We start from the raw sequence: 17,887 nt of genomic DNA on the forward strand, positions 1-17,887 counted from the left end.
GCTTCGGCGCCTCATGCGCGAAGCCAATTGGTGAACAGCTGACGTGTCATCCACACTTTCCCATTGAAGCCGTAGGGAACTGGGAGCTGCCCACAATTTTTGAAACAGTGCGGTGACCTTGCTTTCCCAATCACAAATGGCTTCAGCCTGTGCGATAAATCCATATTGGCTGCAAGCAGAACACCCATGCAAACTTTACTCATTTTTCCGCTGCGACAAGGTCTGGCCTGGAGGTTGTAGTCTTATTTGGCAACAGTTGCCAGAATAGCCCGGTCTCATCTGTAATGACAATTTCTGCAGGAGAAAATGTTGTGCATATTTCCGGTCACTCCTCAGAAAGCCAATATTGCATCTGCTGCATGCTAACAGCTTTGCTTTCTCCAGAAATGGCTTTACACACACACACATCGCTGTGCTGGTTCTTGAACCTCTGCAGCCAACCAGTACTGTCGCTGAAGTTTTCCTCGCCGAGCACAGCAGCCAACCACTTGGCCTTACCTATTAGCATGGGGCCATCCACCGGAACATTTTTCCTGCGAATTTCCAAAAACCACACATAAAGTCATTCCTCGATTTTCACATTGGCACGTGGGTGCATATGACAGGCTCCCAATTTATCTTGGTAAGCGGTTTGCAGCTTTACCTGCTCCTTGTTCTTCAAAAGCAAGCTCAAGTGCTGCGTGGGATGCCAGAGTCACCTCCTACTGTGGACTTCTCGGCTGCCTCAACAGGCTGGATCACTTTCAACTTCATTGCAAAGTCCTAGTTGGTTCTTTTCTTGACGCTTACAGCAGCCATTGCTTGCACAAAATGACACCACAAATAGGCACTCAACCCACACGACTACACCACGAAAACCGGAAAGAACAAATGTTGGCGTTCGAGGTAGCCCAGGGGTTGCCGAACAGCTTGACGAGGATCAATTGACTGCACACAGGAGGTGCACAAAAAGCAAGAAGCGCAAAATAAGAAAAAAAGGTTACAGTGACATTTTACTTTTACTGTGAAGTGGCTTGGGCCACGGCACCGCTCACAAAATTTCATGCCACTCACCGTTCATGCTGTTTCAGGTGTTGCTACTGCATGCATTTGGCTCTCACCCGCCCATTTCACTCACATCCCTACCAGTTCCACAAGCTGGCGTTGCTGACTGGTTTCTGGACGATTGCGACAGCCCTTCATATCAGCTGTGTGCATCGCTGCCGTGTCTGGAGACTTTCGGCCTTCTGAACTGGCAACATGATACATCAGCTGACCACCGAACTTCTATATTCAGGATTTCACCGTCCCCTTGGGCCATGGCACCGCTCACGAAATGCCACGCCATACACTGTTCATGCTGTTTCAGGTTAGTTATTACGATTATTTCGGTTATCGAGATGGTGATGTCTGCCTTTGAGCGGTATCATACTGAAATATTTTCACACAGAGGCAGTGCACATTTGGCGCATTTCGGTTCCGGGAGGGGACATCAAGACAAACCCTGGTCCCATGACAAAGGCTCAGGAGGAAAACCTCGAGCTTGTTTATGATGCTGTTCAAGAGGCTTGGCGTAAACCTCACGAACATTCTCGAAAGTGTCAATAAGATCCTCGCTATTCATATAGACTTGCAAAAAGAAACGCAGTATGTAGCTAAACGTGTGCAAGAACTTGAGCTTAAAAACCAGACAAATCCAGACCTGCCATCTGAAATGCAATCTCTGGTCAAACGTATGGAAGTTCTTGAGCTTAAAAACCAATCTATGTGCACATCAGGGGCTTCATCGAGTTGTACCTATGACCTGTCTACCATACAAATTAAAATTGATGATCTTGAAAACTATTCTCGCTATTCCAACGTACTCGTTTATGGCGTTACTGACACTGATAGGGCTGAGCCCTGGGAAAACTGAGCATGTTGTTCAAGAATTTTGTTCTCAAAAACATGGTCTTTTTCGCGCAAGCACGGACTCACCACATAGACAGTTTTTCTGCAGATAAAATGCAGCCAAATATTGCTAAACTGTTTAATGAAAAAGAAGTGGACACCGTGATGAGTATAGGCTTTAAGCTCAAAATTGTGAATTTCAGTATTTCACGTGATTACTCTCAAATCATTTGTGATAAATGCCACCAACTGCTAAAGTATGAAAAATCTGTAAAAAAAGAAGGTGACAAAGTGCGCTTGGTTTTTGATAAGTTGCTCATCAATGGCGTGTTGTATTTCTGGGATGCTGCAGCCAGTCGTGCCATTCCTGTGTCCCCATGAGTCACGCACGCCCTCCAGCCCTTGTAAATTGACAGGCAAACCACCATCGCGGTCGTACACACAGCGCTGTGCTGACTCCAATACTACCTTCCTGTACATTAACATAAGAAGCTTCCTAAAAACGTGGCTCTTTCTTCACTTATTGATTGGTACTCTTCATCTATCATCACGCTTACCGAAACTTGGTTAAACGACACGATTCCCGTAAATATCATTTTCGTCTGCGACTCCGAATTTAACATGTTTCCACATGGGCCGTAGGAGTGGGGTTGTACGTCTGGCTGTTAAGAAAGTGATCACTGCTGTGTATACTGAAGTCACGTCATACCTCGAGTCAGTGTAGGTTCATTTGAAATGTGGCGCTATGAATCTCACTGTTAGTGCAATTTACCACCCTCCTGACATGAACACCTTATTCTCAAGTGGATTCTGTGGAATGTTGGGCGAACTTGCTGTCCGGTTTCCGAATTCAAGCTTGCTAATACTAGGTGATTTTAATTTCAGGAGAGCTCACTGGAGGAGAGCTCAGGCTCTCCTCCAGTGTTGCCTCGATTTCTGATTGCACCAACTTATTTCTAAACCCACACGTCGTTCCGAAACTTCTGCCAATATTGTTGATCTTATCCCAACCAATAATCCTTACCTCTGTTCCAATATTGAGCACTTAGAAGGCCTTTCTGATCATTCTATTATCACCAGAAACATGAACGTCGTACCTCATAAAAAAATGCACTCGCAATAAACAAATCAGGTGCTACAACTGTGCTAACTTCGGCGAACTGAACGCTAAGTTGACAGTTCTTGCTGAGACCTTTCTATGCAATTTCTTAACACGTTCAATGGAGGTCAAGTGGAATCTGTTGAGAGACAAACCTTCTTCCCTCATCGACAGTTTCATACCCATCATCACTTTACCATACACGAACACCACGCCTTAGTTTATCAGGCATCTTTGATGCCTTAAAAAAAAACAAAAAATAGCCTTTACAGACAGGCCAACAAAAACAGGCAACCAGATTTCTGGCAACGCTACAAAGCATGCGATAGGGAATATCAGTCGGCATTGATACCTACTCGTCACCATTTCTTCACTCATGATTTGCCATTAATGTTAACAAGCAACCCGCATAAATTCTGGCAGACAATAAACCCTTTGAATAATCCTGCCGTTAGTTTAACCAATGCTGAAGGAGGCAGTGTTCCTATCGCTCAATGAGCTTAAATTCTCAATAACGCATTCACAGCAGTTTTCACCTTAGAGGAGGGCTCTGTAGCTCCTATTACTATGAATTATTCTAATACCTCAATGTCCAAAATAATTATTAATGAGAACAGTATTTTATCTTTACAAAGGAAACTTAAACCGTCATCAGCGTCTGATCATCTTGGTTTCAATACATGCGTCTGCGGAAACCTGCAAGGTGGAGAGAATTAATAAAGGGAAAATCAGACATCCACCCATTCGTAGCAATTGCAACAAAGGAAACCCATATGAGTTCCTCGAAAGAAAAGCCTCACAGTTGAAGAAGAATTCGTCCTGGTCTGGGACTCGAACCAGGGACGACTGCCTTTCCGGGGCAGCCGCTCTACCATCTGAGCAAACCAGGCGGCTGGCAGAAGGTAGGACAAAGTCGAATTTGTCAACAATTTGAAGCAAAGGCAACAGTTTGACGTAATGCTTCTGCAGAAATCCGCAGGGTGGAGAGAAGTAATTAATAAAGGGAAAATCAGACATCCACCCATTCGTAGCAATTGCAACAAAGGAAACACATATGGGTTCCTTTTGTTTGTTTGTTCCTTTTGGGTTTGTTAGGCGGTGACCATGTTTCACCGCCTAACAAATGTTATTGCACAGCGCAGGACGCACCTGCATGTATAGGAAGTTTCTGGAATGTTATCGATGGTTCCATACGCTGTCTGTGACTGAACCTTGGTAATTTGATTGTATGCATGCGCAACGCGAATAATGTAGAACTTTGTGGAAGACACGCAGGTCCCAGTGATTACTCTGGAACATTCGATGACTGATGTATAAAAGCTGGCGCTCTTGATCCACTGATCAGATTTTCAATGATCGCTGACTGTGTTCGCCGCTGTCACCGTTCTTTGAGTACAGCGTATTTTTTGAGGGCACAAGCTTGCCCAATAAAATGCTAGTTTCATCATTCCCAGTATTGCTGCTTTCCTCACTGTCAGGATTACGTGACAATATATATACAAGATGAGTCAGAGTAGTTAAGATGGCTGACCACCAACAACACGCAGCAGCCAGCGTCTCCTGTTCTTCTTCGTTCTTTCCGGACCCCAGGTGGTGATGCGCCGTGATGGTAGGCGAAGAATTGTGAGCGAAGTATGGCTTCAGCCGCGAAACGTGCACGACGTCAACAGGCGGCAGCCTTGAGGATGGATGAAACTGTAATGGTGCGATCTCGTAATTGATGTCATTAACTTGACATAGGACTTCATGAGGCCCTGTGTAGCGAGAGAGAAGCTTCTGGGAGAGGCCGACCCGACGACATGGTGACCAAAGCAGCACCCAAGCACCTGGGGCGAACTGAACATCGCGATGGCAACGGTTGTAACGCTCTTTTTGCAGATGCTGCGAGGCTAATAAGCGAGATCGGACGACTTGACGCACTGACGCATGACGAGCGTACTCAGAGGCAATGTGGGGCACAGAAGGTAGGATGGTGTCAAAGGGCAAAGTGGGGTTGCGACCACACAAAACGACCACACAAAAGATAAAAGGGTGAATATCCTGCGGTGTCATGTCGGGATGAGTTATACATTAATGTCACATAGGCCAGCATGGCATCCCAGTTGCAGTGATTGTTGGAAACGTACATCGACAGCATCTCTATGAGTGTTCGGTTGATATGTTCCATAAGACTGTTCGTTTGTGAGTGGTAAGCGGTAGACAGCTTGTGGTCAGTGGCACAAGAGCGGACGAGGTCATCCACAACTCAAGACAAGAACGAGCGGCTGCGGTCTGTAACTGTAGAGGTGCACCGTGCTGGAGAACGACGTCGTGGAGGAGAAAATCAGTGATGTCAGTTGTGCAACTAGTTGGTAACGCCTTTGTTATCGCGTAGCATGTCACGTAATCAGTAGCGACGGCGATCCACTTATTCCCTCTAGTCGTGAAGCAGGTCAAGGCCTACGCGAAATGGTTCAGAGGGAACTTCAATTGGATGGAGTCAGCTGACAGGTGGCAGGGGAAGTTTCTTCCGACGCTGACACAATTCGCAAGTTGCGACATAACGACGCACAGATCGGTAGAGACCCGGCCATAAGAATCGGCGTCGTACGCGGTCGTATGTACGTAAAACTCCAAGGTGTCCTGTTGTCGGTACATCGTGAAGTTGTTTGAGAACGACGGATCGCAGATGACGAGGAAGCACAAGGAGCAACTCAGGGCCGTCAGGGTTGATATTGCGGTGGTAGAGGATGCTGTCGTGCAGCACAAACATGTGGCATGTGGTGTCAGTGCTGCCAGATTGCACTCCGGCTATGATGGACTGTAACGATTCGCCGCGTTGTTGTTCAGCGCGCATGTCGGTCATGTCAGTAAAAGCAATCACGCAAGTTACCGGATCATGCGCAGCAGGATCAGGTGCATCCACGGGGTAACGAGAGAGGCAGTCAGCGTCCTTGTTCAGACATCCAGACTTGTAGTTGACAACAAACGAAATTTCCTGGAGCGGCATAGCTCAGTGACCAAGTCTTCCTGTCAGGTACCGGAGGGAAGACAGCCAACAGAGTGTGTGGTGGCCTGTAACGACCGAAAACGTGCGGCCGTACAAATATGGCCAGAACTTGGCGACAGCCCAAACTAAAGCCAAGCACTCCTGCTCGGTGATAGAGTAATTTCTCTCGGCAGGTGACACCAAGCGGCTGGCGCAAGCTATCACGCACTTGCTACAATTTTGTTGTTGTGTGAGAACAGCGCCGAAGCCATGGCCACTTGCATCAGTTAGGACATGGGTTGGTGCAGATGGATCGAAGTGGGCAAGAATGGGAGGGGTGGTGAGAAACCCGATGAGTGCGGCGAACATGTGAGCCTGCTCTGGGCCCCATGAAAATGGCGTGTTCTTTAGAAGATCTGTCAAAGGCCGAGCAACGCCGGCGAAGTTTTTGGTGAAACGGCGAAAGTAAGAACACAGGCCGACGAAGCAGTGCACGTCAGAAGCAGAACGTGGCATAGGGAAACTGCGTATGGCGTGAACTTTTTCTGGATCTGGTTGAACACCGGATGCATTAACGAGGTGTCCCAACATGGTAATCTGACGGCAACCGACCTGACACTTCGGGGAGTTCAGTTGGAGGCCGGCTTTTTGAAAGACCGCAAGAATGGCAGCGAGTCGGGTAAGGTGGCTGCCGAACGTGGGAGAAAAAAACAGTAACGTTGTCAAGGTAACAACGACAGGCAGTCCATTTACAGCCTCGCAGAACGGAGTCCATCATACCCTACAAATGTCGCAGGAGCATTGCATACGCCAAAGGGCAAAGCTTTGAACTGATGTAAGCCATCCAGCGTAATGAAGGCCGTCTTCTCGCGGTCCATTTCATCAACTGAAATCTGCCAGTAGCCGGATCAAAGATCGATGGATGAGAAGTATTTAGCTCCGTGCAAGCAGTCCAAGGTGTCATCGATGCGTGGTAGTAGGTAGACGTCTTTTCGCGTGATCTTGTTTAAGTGGCGATAATCGACGCAAAAACACCAGGTCCCACCTTTCTTTTTCACAAGGACAACAGGCGAAGCCCAAGGGCTGGCTGATGGTTCGATGACCCCTTTGCGGAGCATTTTGTCCACTTCTAATTGGATGACTCGACGTTCAGCATGCGATACATGATAGGGACGCCGACGTAAAGAATTTGTGTCTCCAGTGTTTATACGGTGGTGAACAACAGATGTTTGGCCTAAGGGGCTGTCGCCGAAATCAAAGATGTCACTGTACAATTCAAGCAAGAGACGTATGTCCGTGGCCTGTGCAGAGGTGAGGTCACGTGAAATCATCTCTGTGAAGTCATCTGTTAAGGAATCAGAGCTGTGAGCTGCAATTGGCGCTAATAAACTACTCTTCGCATTCAGACTCTCAATGTCAAATTCGGAACCACTAGAAACACTAGCCAAGAACATGCCGGACGGAATCACTTGAGGGCACAGGCTGAAATTCAGAAGCGGTATAACGACGTTGTTATTAGTAACTGTGACCCATGTATGCGGAACAGCAACATTCTGGTTCAAAAGTACGTCGATGGTAGGGCGAAGCACACAGGCACCGTCAGGAACGTGTGGCTGGGCAGCCAAAGTGACGTAAGTAACTGCCTCGGGTGACAGACGCACATCGTGAAGCGAGCACAAGTGCGGTGGGGCGGTGTTAGGAGCATCGGCTAGTTGAGGCAGTCCCAACTGAAGAATGCCGGTTGCACAGTCGATGAGAGCTGAATGATTGGATAACAAGTCCAATCCAAGGATAATGTCGTGAGGGCAGTTGTCAATCACAGCAAAGAGAACAGAAGTAGGGTGGCCAGCTGTACTTAAAACACGCAGTACATATTCCAAGAACAACCAGCACGCCGCCGTCGCTTTTCATTTAAGCCTGACTGAGAGCTAGCAGCGCTTGCAGCACCCCCAGAACAGTAAGTAAAATGACGTATTTTCTGTATTATTATGCAAGAACGTCTTATTAAAACATAAGCGCAAGTGTTAGTGTACGCAGTTATACCAAATGAAAACAGTGCTGGTGTATTGTTAAAGCTGGAAGAAACACAACAAGGTCTGTGCTCTGCATGCGTCGATTCCAGTCCCATGCCTCTCTTTTCTTAGACGATTTTTTTTTTAAATACAGTTGTACTCATTGGTATAGATTTTAACTGTGCCTCGACCTGGCAAAAGATATGGGGGGCATCACTGCACCCACGACTGACCCCACTCTTCGTAGATGCGTTCGTCAGGGTCACTGGACACCATGGGCGTCAACACGTCCATCCATCGCGTCTTGTCACTCCTGCAAATGAAGAAGATTGCTCAGTTGCTTTTCATCTAACATTGTTACAATGAAGTTGGGCTCAGAAGAGAGAAAGTTTCGTAAAATAAGGCTCTGTTGAAACTAAATAGATCACAGTTGTGTAGAGATGGGCAAATAGCGAATTTGAGGTTCGAAGTGAATAGTGATTTGATCGAATCATTTCGAATCAAATAGTTTGCATAGTATATATCACATATTACAGCGAAACCTCATCAATTCGGATTTCACGGGACCCCCAAAAATGTAAGAGTCCGAATGAACCAATTGTCGCATTTTTGACGGTATCCAGAAAACAATAAGCAAATGCTTACTATGTCAACAAGCTTTTATTAGTAAACGTATGAGCAAATCCTTTCGCTATTTTGCGCAAAAGCAGTGCAAAAGCTGCAATTCTCATCATCTCGTGACTGACTGGCTCCCGCAGCCGTGCTCGAGGCCTCGTGACTTCCTCTGCAGCACAGCTGCGGTGCGCGCCTTCATTTGCGACACGCTTTGCACTACTGCACATTCATCCTGATTATTTTTTCGCCAGTGAGCACACCAACAGGTCACTCACGATGTAGCCGGTGCTCTTCATTTCCGACAGCTTTGGACTGAGTCACAACGAAACCGCAGTCGCTCTCTCTGCGATTATGGATGGCGACTACACAGTTTTTTTCGGTGCGCAGCCAACGCGCATATTGAATCAAAACGAAACTACTCTTTGCCGCAACTGCTGCGGAAGAAACTGCAGCCTCTATCGACGCGATCATGAATGACGACTATGCAATCCGCCTTTGATGATGATGTAATGATGATGTAATGCGGCTTCACTCTTTGCAATGGGCAGGCACGTCAATTGCACATCCTAGCCGTGATAAGAAACAAGAACACACACAAAAAACAAAAACAGAACAATAAACAAACAACCTGCAAGTAAGGAGGAGGGGGGGAAACAAAGGGCCACAGTGGTGCACACAACTATCAACACTTGAGCATTGCTCCTCTCCAACACTCAAGGTGCCGCTTGGTCAGCATGGCAGCACTGGTGTTGACTGCCCCATTTGTGTCCGTGAAACCCAATGCAACTTTCAGGCTTGTGTTCGCGATTACGGGGCCGCTTAGTTGGTTGAAGTTCAACACCACATGTTCGATCGTTTCGTCTGCACTTCTGCATGAGTGGCACAACACCCTAGTCACAGCACTGTCATACATTTTCCCGCGCACAAGTGTCCGAAGGGCTCCTGCCCTCGTCTCGAACAGCAGCGTGCTTCCCAAGCTGTTGTCATACAAGTGCACAGCGGCAATGTTGCGTTTGTGCTGACGGTATAGAGCAAGTGTTGACTTGTCATCTTATCGTTGTTGCCACCTGTGTCCCTCCTCTGCAGTCACTCGTCGGCACACCTCGTGTGCGTGAGCCTGTCCGCCCTTCGCATTCAGCGGTTCCTTGAAAAAAAAAAAAACAAACAGCTTCTCCAATCAGTAGACACGCCTCACCCACGCCGCATGAAGGCATGTGATCGTCAGGTATTCGAACACACGTCATGCCCATAAATCTTGCTGCATGAAGAGCATGTGCCCGCTATATGTCAGCTTAATGGCAGCCTCCTGTGCTTCAAAGCTCGATCACCCCATGTCCCCTTGCACTGTTTTGTTAGCCACTTTCCCATGACAGCCGAGCGCAACACATCCCACTTCCCCTTGCCGCCGCTGAAGCCATCCATGGGTGCTGGCAGACGGACAAACAACAGCATTGGCAGATGACAGGCTGGGTACGTGCACAAGTTTCCATAACTCTAGCACCCATGACGTACTGATGACAGCCCCACAAACAACGGCGACACAATATGTACTGGGCCCTGAGTCCAGTGAAGCGAAGTTTTTTGTCATGGATGTCGTACATATTTGCTGCCGTAGACAGCTGCACAGCAGAATATTTGTACACAAATTGGCAAATCACCTGCTCTCCATCCAAGGTAACCAAGATGTCACCTGTCGAGTCACCTGCAAGTTGGACCACTGCAGTCTTTTTGGCGCTGAAGCGAAGCCCTAGACTAGAGATCTCTGACTGGCAGATATCTAGCAAGACTTGAAGGTACCATGCATACTCTGCCATCACCACTAGGTCATCCGCAAAAGAAAAGCCAAGGCTGGCAATTCGTTGTCCTCGTCTATCCCCGTGGTGGTGTACTTGAGGTGGAAGCCGAGGCCCGAGTTCAAAAGCATTCTCTCAATGCCGGAGACATAAATGATGTACAGCAGTGGCGACAGCGGGCAACCTTGACGAAGAACCCTGACCGTTATCACAGGCTCAGACTTAACAGCCCCAAAGTACACTGTGACGCTGTTCCCCGTAAACAAACATCGGACTATTGACAACAACGCTTCCGGCAGACCCAAAGTGGCAAGGCAGTCAAAGAGAGGGGCATGTGGTACATTGTCATATGCCTTCTCAACATCAAGGGAGCAGCATAGCAGAGATCGTCCCTCGAACCTAGCAATTTCTGCACATCGAGTGAGGATAAATATACCGTATTTACTCTAATCTAGGCCGACCCCGATTCTAAGCCGACCCCCTAAAGTTCGAAGGGGAAAAGAGAGAGAGAGAGAATATTGACACGTGTACTTATCTTTATCGGGCGACCACGTTTCGCCGGCCAACAAATGTTATCGCACAGCGCGGGATGCGCTTGCATGTATCCGAAGTTTCTGGTAAGTTTTCGATGCTTCTATCCGCTTTTTGTTGTCGCCGAACCTTATGTTATCTGATTTCATCGCCTGACGCGAATGGTGTAGAACTTTGTGGAAGGCACGCGGATCCCAACAATTAGTCTGGAACATTCGACGATTGATGTATAAATGCCGACGCGCTTGACCCGTTGATCAGATTTTCGACGATCGCCGACCGTGTTCGCCACTATCGTTATGCTATAAGTGTAGCCTGTTTTTGTGGGCACTGGTTCGCCCAAGAAAAGTAAATTTTGTCTTTCACAGTATTGCTACTGTGTTCTTCAACATCACCACCACGTGACAATATTACCTTGAATGTAGACCGAACAAAAAAAGCGAGGACAGCGTTCACAAAATGCAAACAGCATTTATTGAATCTGAACGTGCAGAGCTCATTCAACGTCATCGATGCTGCTAGACTCATCGCTGTGTTACTTGTCACTGTCACCTTCAAACAGTGCACTATCTTTGGTACCGTCAAGCACATTAGATATGCTGCACTTTTTAAAGGCGCGCATGATCAAAGTACCTGGGATATCGTCCCACGCTGCAGCTACCCAGCCTGCCAGCTGCAATAGTGATGCACATTTGATGCGGCCCGTTGCAGTTAGCATGTGGTCTTCATCTGTCAACCAGTCTGTGTAATACTTCCGCAGACGATCCTTGAAAGGTTTGTTGATTCAGACATCAAGTGGCTGCAACTGGCCCGTCATGCCGCCCGGTATGACAGCGAGGTCTGTGTTTGGTTGGGTAAGCGCAGCGTTCACGTTGTCGGTCAAGTGCCCACGGTAAGAGTTGACGACAAGGAGCGAGTTCTTTGTCAAGAGGGCTCCTGGACGCTGTCACCACACAATCTTAACCCACTCTTCCACCATCGCACCCGTCATCCACCCGTTCTCATTTGCCTGCACAATGACATTTCTTGGGAAAGTTTCTCGAGCAGGCAGAGTCTTCCTTTTAAATATCATATAAGGAGGGAGTTTATGTCCATCAGCTGTACAGTACAGCTAGCCCACAGAGCGCACATTCACCTCCTTGGCACCCTTTTTATTCACGGTGTGCGCCACTGGTATATCAAAATACACAGCCGTCTGGTCGGCTTTGCCGATTTGCCCAAGGTTTGCCTGCCGCTTCTCTCTTTTGCAGCACGTAGCACTTAAAAGCTATCAGCTTTTCTTCGAAATCGCTTGGCAGCTTCTGGGTGATTGAAGTTCGACGTGGGAGGCTGAAGCCGAAGCGCTTCATGAATTTCTGAAGCCAGCCCCAGCTGGCTTTGAAATCCTTTGGCATTAGGCCTCGCTCCCTCAAAAGTTCCCTAGCTTTTGCTTGGAGCACTTCTGTTGTCACTGGAAGGGCAGCTGCTCTCTGCATCCGAACAAAGTCGACCAAAACTGTTTCCACTTCATGGTGACGGCCTTTCTTTGTTCCACTAAATGCCATCCTCGTAGCGGCACACGCAAAAAGCTGCTGTCGTTGTCCCCTCCAACGACGCATGTTTTTCTCGGCGACGCCAAAGTCTCGCCTGGCTTGAAGGTTCGACAATGCCTCTGCGGCTATCACAACTGTTCGCTTGAAAGTGGCACTTAGTGGCATCTCCTGATTGGTGCCATTGCAGTAACACCACGCCGCACACTGATATGACCGACACGACACAGGTCAAAATGGCGACCTGGCTTGTGCACGGTTGGCTACTGGCATGGCTAGTAGCGGCTGCGATACTGACTTTTCTAGATGGCGCTAGCTATGCACCATATTTAGCAGTTTCAATGAAAAACTGGCGCATTTTTTAAAATCCTTGAATCTAAGCCAACCCTAGAGTTTGGAATATGATTATTTGAGAAAAATATCGGACTAGATCCAAATAAATACGGTATTATCCTCCAGTTGGTGACCTGAATGAAAGCCCTTCTGTAATTCTGTCGGCACATGCTTAGCTTGTGCCCAGGCACTGATCCACACCTTTAGAACACAGGCAAACAACCGGTAAATAACACTTGTGACCATGATCGGTCGGTAGCTTTGGAGAAACTCTACATTGCCGCCTTGCTTGGGGATAAATGCTATGCGACCCTGCCACCAGTCCATTGGAATCTGCGGGCCTCCAAGGATTCCAGTAAGCTAAGCGGCAAGTTGTTCCTGTGCATCAGGCCCCAGGCTCTTCATTAAATGTGCTGGCATACCATCTCGTCCAGCAGCTGCGCGTGCACTAAGATGCACCATACCATGACCCACCATCCGCTTACTGACCTCCCAGCGTAGCTCTGTTGACCCACAACTGCTAGTGAGTGGAGGGGATGCAGGAAGTGAGTGAGTTCCCACAGTCCTTATCTTCAATGTTCTGTACACCAGGGGCGCCATACATAAGTGCCACGTGCTGATTGAGCTGCCCCCTGAGATCTGTGATTGGCTGGCCAGTTACCACATTCTTGAGCTGTATATGTGACACCTCTTCCCTTCTGTCAAGTGACCTCACATATCGCCAAAACTTTTGGCCTGCCTGCTTGCCCTCCTCTCGTAAAGCCTGCATGAGCTGCAGGTTATGTCAGGCGACCTTGGACTGCATCAACGCTTGCACCTTTTGTTTGAGATACAGATATTGCGTTCTCGTCACTATAAAAGCGTCTGTATCCACCATTTTGATGGCTTTGCGGTGCTCCCGATTAGCCTCACGTCTTGCCTGCCATGCCACCTCAACCTCACCGTCCCAGCATGGATTTGTCATTGCACGTGTTGACCGTATGTCATGAACCATATGACCCTGCATAACAGACGACAGGAAAGACACATATTCCTCATAGGTAGTGGCCTGCAGCCTTTCTTCACTGGCCTCAAAGTTCGTGGCAACCGCCTCGATGGCCCGACTTGGCAAGTATAGGCGGGATTTCTGCCGTCTTTTGCTGTTAGGGCCACATTGGCCTGAGTGACTAAAGTCGAGCCTTAAGCAATTTAGGTCGCTGCTGAGGCTATACACGCCTTCCTCGTCTATCATGCATCTATGTAGATGAGGACTCCAAAGTGGGGTGAGAGAAGGGCGATGGTTGTGCTACTGCCACGAGCACACCATGTGAACTGTCCTTCCCAGTGTGGGTCAAGATCCACAATCACAAGGTCTAAATCATCTACTAACTGCAGAAGGAGCTTGCCGTTCGCATCAGTACGGCCATCTAGTTCCCTGAGATGCCTGTTGCCAATAATGATAAGCTCCTTGCCGCCCCGTAGCCTTTGTGCGTCATTCCGGACACGCTGCACAAACTGCACATTTTCTTCTTTGAGACCTTGCACTGACATGGTACACAACACACCCTGCAGTGGTGTCACGGCAGGCACATTCCCAACTACCCAAAGGTGGTCTCTGCAGTCCCCATCCAGGCGTTGCCAGTGAAGCCGGCAATGCCACAACAAACCAACGCCACCAACAAACCCCTTTGCGACTTTTGGTACATCTGTTCTGGCCCGCCCAGCACCACTCTGAATGTACTGGGGGCTCTTCAAGATCCCGCAGGTGATTTCCTGCCACTGCATAAACAGAACACTTCTCTACACTGAGAATGCGGTATAATTTCACCCACTTTTGCTCTCGGCGAGCCCCATTGAGGTTTAACAACACCAATCTGAAGCATTGCCACTTCGACCGGTGTTTCCTTTTGTGGGTGTGTTATCTGACCGACCCTGTGTGCTTGGCTGAACACCGGGCATGTTTTCTGTAGGCTGTATTGCCCTGAGGTATTGTGACATTTACGCCGGGAGCTGTGCGATAGTTATGAAGTGTGTTCTCTGAGGCTTGCGATTTGGGTCTTATTGTGTTGCCTGCTACCATTGCTGGGTCATGTGTTGGCACACCAGGTCGCCAATCATCGGGCCAGGTCAAATCCCACGTTGGGAGGTGGCATTGCACGAGATGGGGGAAGTGACTGAGGTCTTGCCAAAGGTTGCATGCGGAAGACTGGCTGATGCGGCATGGCCTGGCCTGTTGGGCACACCACCGATAGGCTCAGGGAGGGTTGGTTCAAGGAAGCAGTCTGCACTGGTCTGTCCCAGCTCAGCAGCTGAGCCCAGTGCATCGGCTCCGGTGGTTGGTACAGGGAAGCACTGGCAAATGGCCGCAGCTTGATTGATTTGTTTCCTTTGTTCTGGCATAGGAGGAGCAAGTTACATGTTCCCCATGTAGAGAGAACTCTGCTGCAGGCTTGAGGGAACCAATCTCAGTTCCTGGGGGTCGAAGCGCTGTGACGGGTACTTTCCAAGTTGGACATTTTCTTCTCGTGGGGCAGTGAGGTTGAGAGCTGCACTCTTTTTTCTTCCCCAAGTTCTAAAAAATGGCATGCTGCTTTCCCGATGTGACCAGCCACTTGATGTGCTTTGTTGGCAAGGTAGTGAACTTCGTCCTGCGTGAAATGTCCCTCTCCTTCCTTCACTTGTGTGTTGTCCAGGAACTTTGCACTGGTAGAGGCACACAGCTTCCTAATTTCAGAGTTCAGCATGACTGCTCGTGCTTGTGCCTCCTTGCCCCGCATGGCCACCTCTGGCACCAAACAAACAATCAGCGCTGGTGCGTACGCGGGCAAATTTTGTGCATGGCTGCAGTAACAACGTGGGGTTGGGCTCTCTTAAGCACATTAGCCGTGCCTGCGTTCAGGACCAATAAAGGGGGGTTATGACTTAATTGGCCGTGGTGGCGAAGCAGCAACTGGTGCGCATACTTGACTGTAGCGTGTCTCGCCGAGCAGGTCTTCATGCTCACCTTCATGCCCAGTATACGTCGAAGTGCCTCTGCCACTCGGGGAACACTGCTGTCGCCCAGCAGCAATACCTCAAGGGGTGTCTGCCTGGATGGGGTCCTTGCGTTGCTTGCAGCTGCGTTTCTTCCTGACATCACTGCTTAAACCTTTTATGTTTGTGTGCTGCCCTCTGCCGCATGCTGCTGGAAACGTTTTGGAAAGGTGCCGAGGCATTCGCAGGTTGATTTGTGTACCTGCGCCTCTACCTGGCCCCTCCGAAATGCTGCCCCGGAGAGGCCATTAATAAATACTTGTGATCCACTAAACGCACAACCGAAGCACACTCAACGTGTTGAGTGTGCTTCAGTAGTGCATTTTGTGGGTTGCAAGTACTTATTAATGGCCTCTCCGGGGCAGCATTTCGTTCCAGGAAGTCATGTAGCACTCTCCAACTTGTGGATTCAACTCTCCAACTTGTGGATTGCAAGTACTTATTAATGGCCTCTCCGGGGCAGCATTTCGTTCCAGGAAGTCATGTAGCACTCTCCAACTACTGGGTGAGTGCGCTTCAGCATTAACAGTGCGGCCTATTAACGCACACGGTGTTCCATCTGCCAATGCGGCTGCCTTGAGTTTGTTGTCGCCAATGTCTGCTCTTGCACCTTGCTTTTTGCATTCCTTTTACCCATTCATAAGACATTTTGCATATTCAAGAAGTCTTTGAGCAGAGCCGTTCGCATCGGATTTGCCAAAGCGATGCATTAGTATACATCAACATGTACAGCCACAGATCGTTGTTAACTTTGAATATTGTGCAAACGGCGCATCACTAATATGAAATAATGTCAAAACATATCAAAACCTACATATCTGCTCATATGAGACGCACTGTTCCACCCTGAGGCTAGCCAATATGAGTGGCCGAATTAATCAACGATAACATGTGATCGAGACACATATTACGGGCTGTTACTATTCATTCTCGCTTTTCTTTAACTTCATCGTACTTACAGTTTGCGCATGCCATAGAGTATTGTTAGAAAAAACTGTGCTCTGCATAAGCACTCGCTTATAGGCCATGTAGCTCTCTCCAGAAAATGTGGATGCCATCGCTAACACAACTAAGCGAGGTGATAGTTTATGCAGCTGTACCAAATGTGCTGTCTCATGCTTTTCGTTTGAAGCAGAGGTAAACAGTGCTTCTCTGTAATTAAAAAATATGTCAGCGTAACAACACCTACAGACCTACCCACCTACTAGCGGATGCGACCTCGACAACGGTGACATAAGGATGTTGGCGCATGCTGCAGCGTTGTGTCGCCGCTTGCCACTTACTGCGTCTGCGCCGTGTGAGGTGAAGAGTAGTTGATATCAAATCAGTGCCACAACTGAACAATAAAAGCAGTTTTCTTCATTATTGTTTGTTTATTTTTAAGTTCACGTCCACCAGTAGCGGTTGCATGAACTTGATGGGGCCAGGCCTAACCCAACCTTAGTTAAACATGATCGACATTGGCTCAAACTTCATGTCCAAGGCTTGAGAGGACTGAAGCTTACGCATTGAAATTCCGAAGGCACGTTTCGACTCATGTTGCGTGCAATTAATTATATATACAAGCAAAGGCACTGCGGCCATTGCATTGTCTGTTTGACGGTTTCTCGCATGGAGTTTGGTCGAACGATCAGGGTTGGCATGCCGATTTTGTCGGTGCCGTTGACAAGAAATCCCTTCGTCCTACAACTCGCAGCCGTCGGCCGCCTTGTTGCGGCATGTAATGGTAGAATAGTCTCAGTGCCACACAGTGCTGAGTAGGCGGCCGATCGTTGGTGTCAGCGTCTTGTCGGTTCCATACCGGCCTAGTGTTACCGTTGTGGGGATGCGCGACTCTCGCGCGTCCCCTGATGTTTTTCCCGCATAGCGCGTCTCCTGTAATCCGGCTTCGCTGCGTGGCCTGCGAGATGCCCGCGGCGGTCGATGTGGTTGAAGCGCAGTGCGGGAGATGGCGCGAGTGTTGCGCTGCTAACGCCGCCGACAGGTGGGGTTACTTGGGCACCGGGAGACAAGGCGCTTCCTCTTTCCCGGCGGGTCGGCAAACAGCGTGGACATTTCGCGCGCGCGGGGACCCATGCTTCTGCGAAACCGACTCGCGTGGCCGCCTTCGAACGCGCAACCGTTGG

The 17,887-nt window shown here is 48.7% G+C and overlaps 1 protein-coding gene across 2 annotated transcripts in view; it reads right to left on the reverse strand.

The window, feature by feature from the left end:
* Exn (Ephexin) overlaps positions 1-17,887 on the reverse strand; it is a 173,430-nt gene that overhangs the window by 10,344 nt on the left and 145,199 nt on the right. For both annotated transcript variants that reach the window (XM_065426613.2, XM_065426612.2), the window contains exon 14: positions 8,182-8,261. In XM_065426613.2, the coding sequence (XP_065282685.1) occupies positions 8,182-8,261 (80 nt within the window). The remainder of the gene's footprint in view (positions 1-8,181; positions 8,262-17,887) is intronic.

The sequence above is a fragment of the Dermacentor albipictus genome, chromosome 2 (genome assembly GCF_038994185.2).
Source record: "Dermacentor albipictus isolate Rhodes 1998 colony chromosome 2, USDA_Dalb.pri_finalv2, whole genome shotgun sequence".
In the NCBI taxonomy this organism is placed as follows: domain Eukaryota; kingdom Metazoa; phylum Arthropoda; class Arachnida; order Ixodida; family Ixodidae; genus Dermacentor; species Dermacentor albipictus.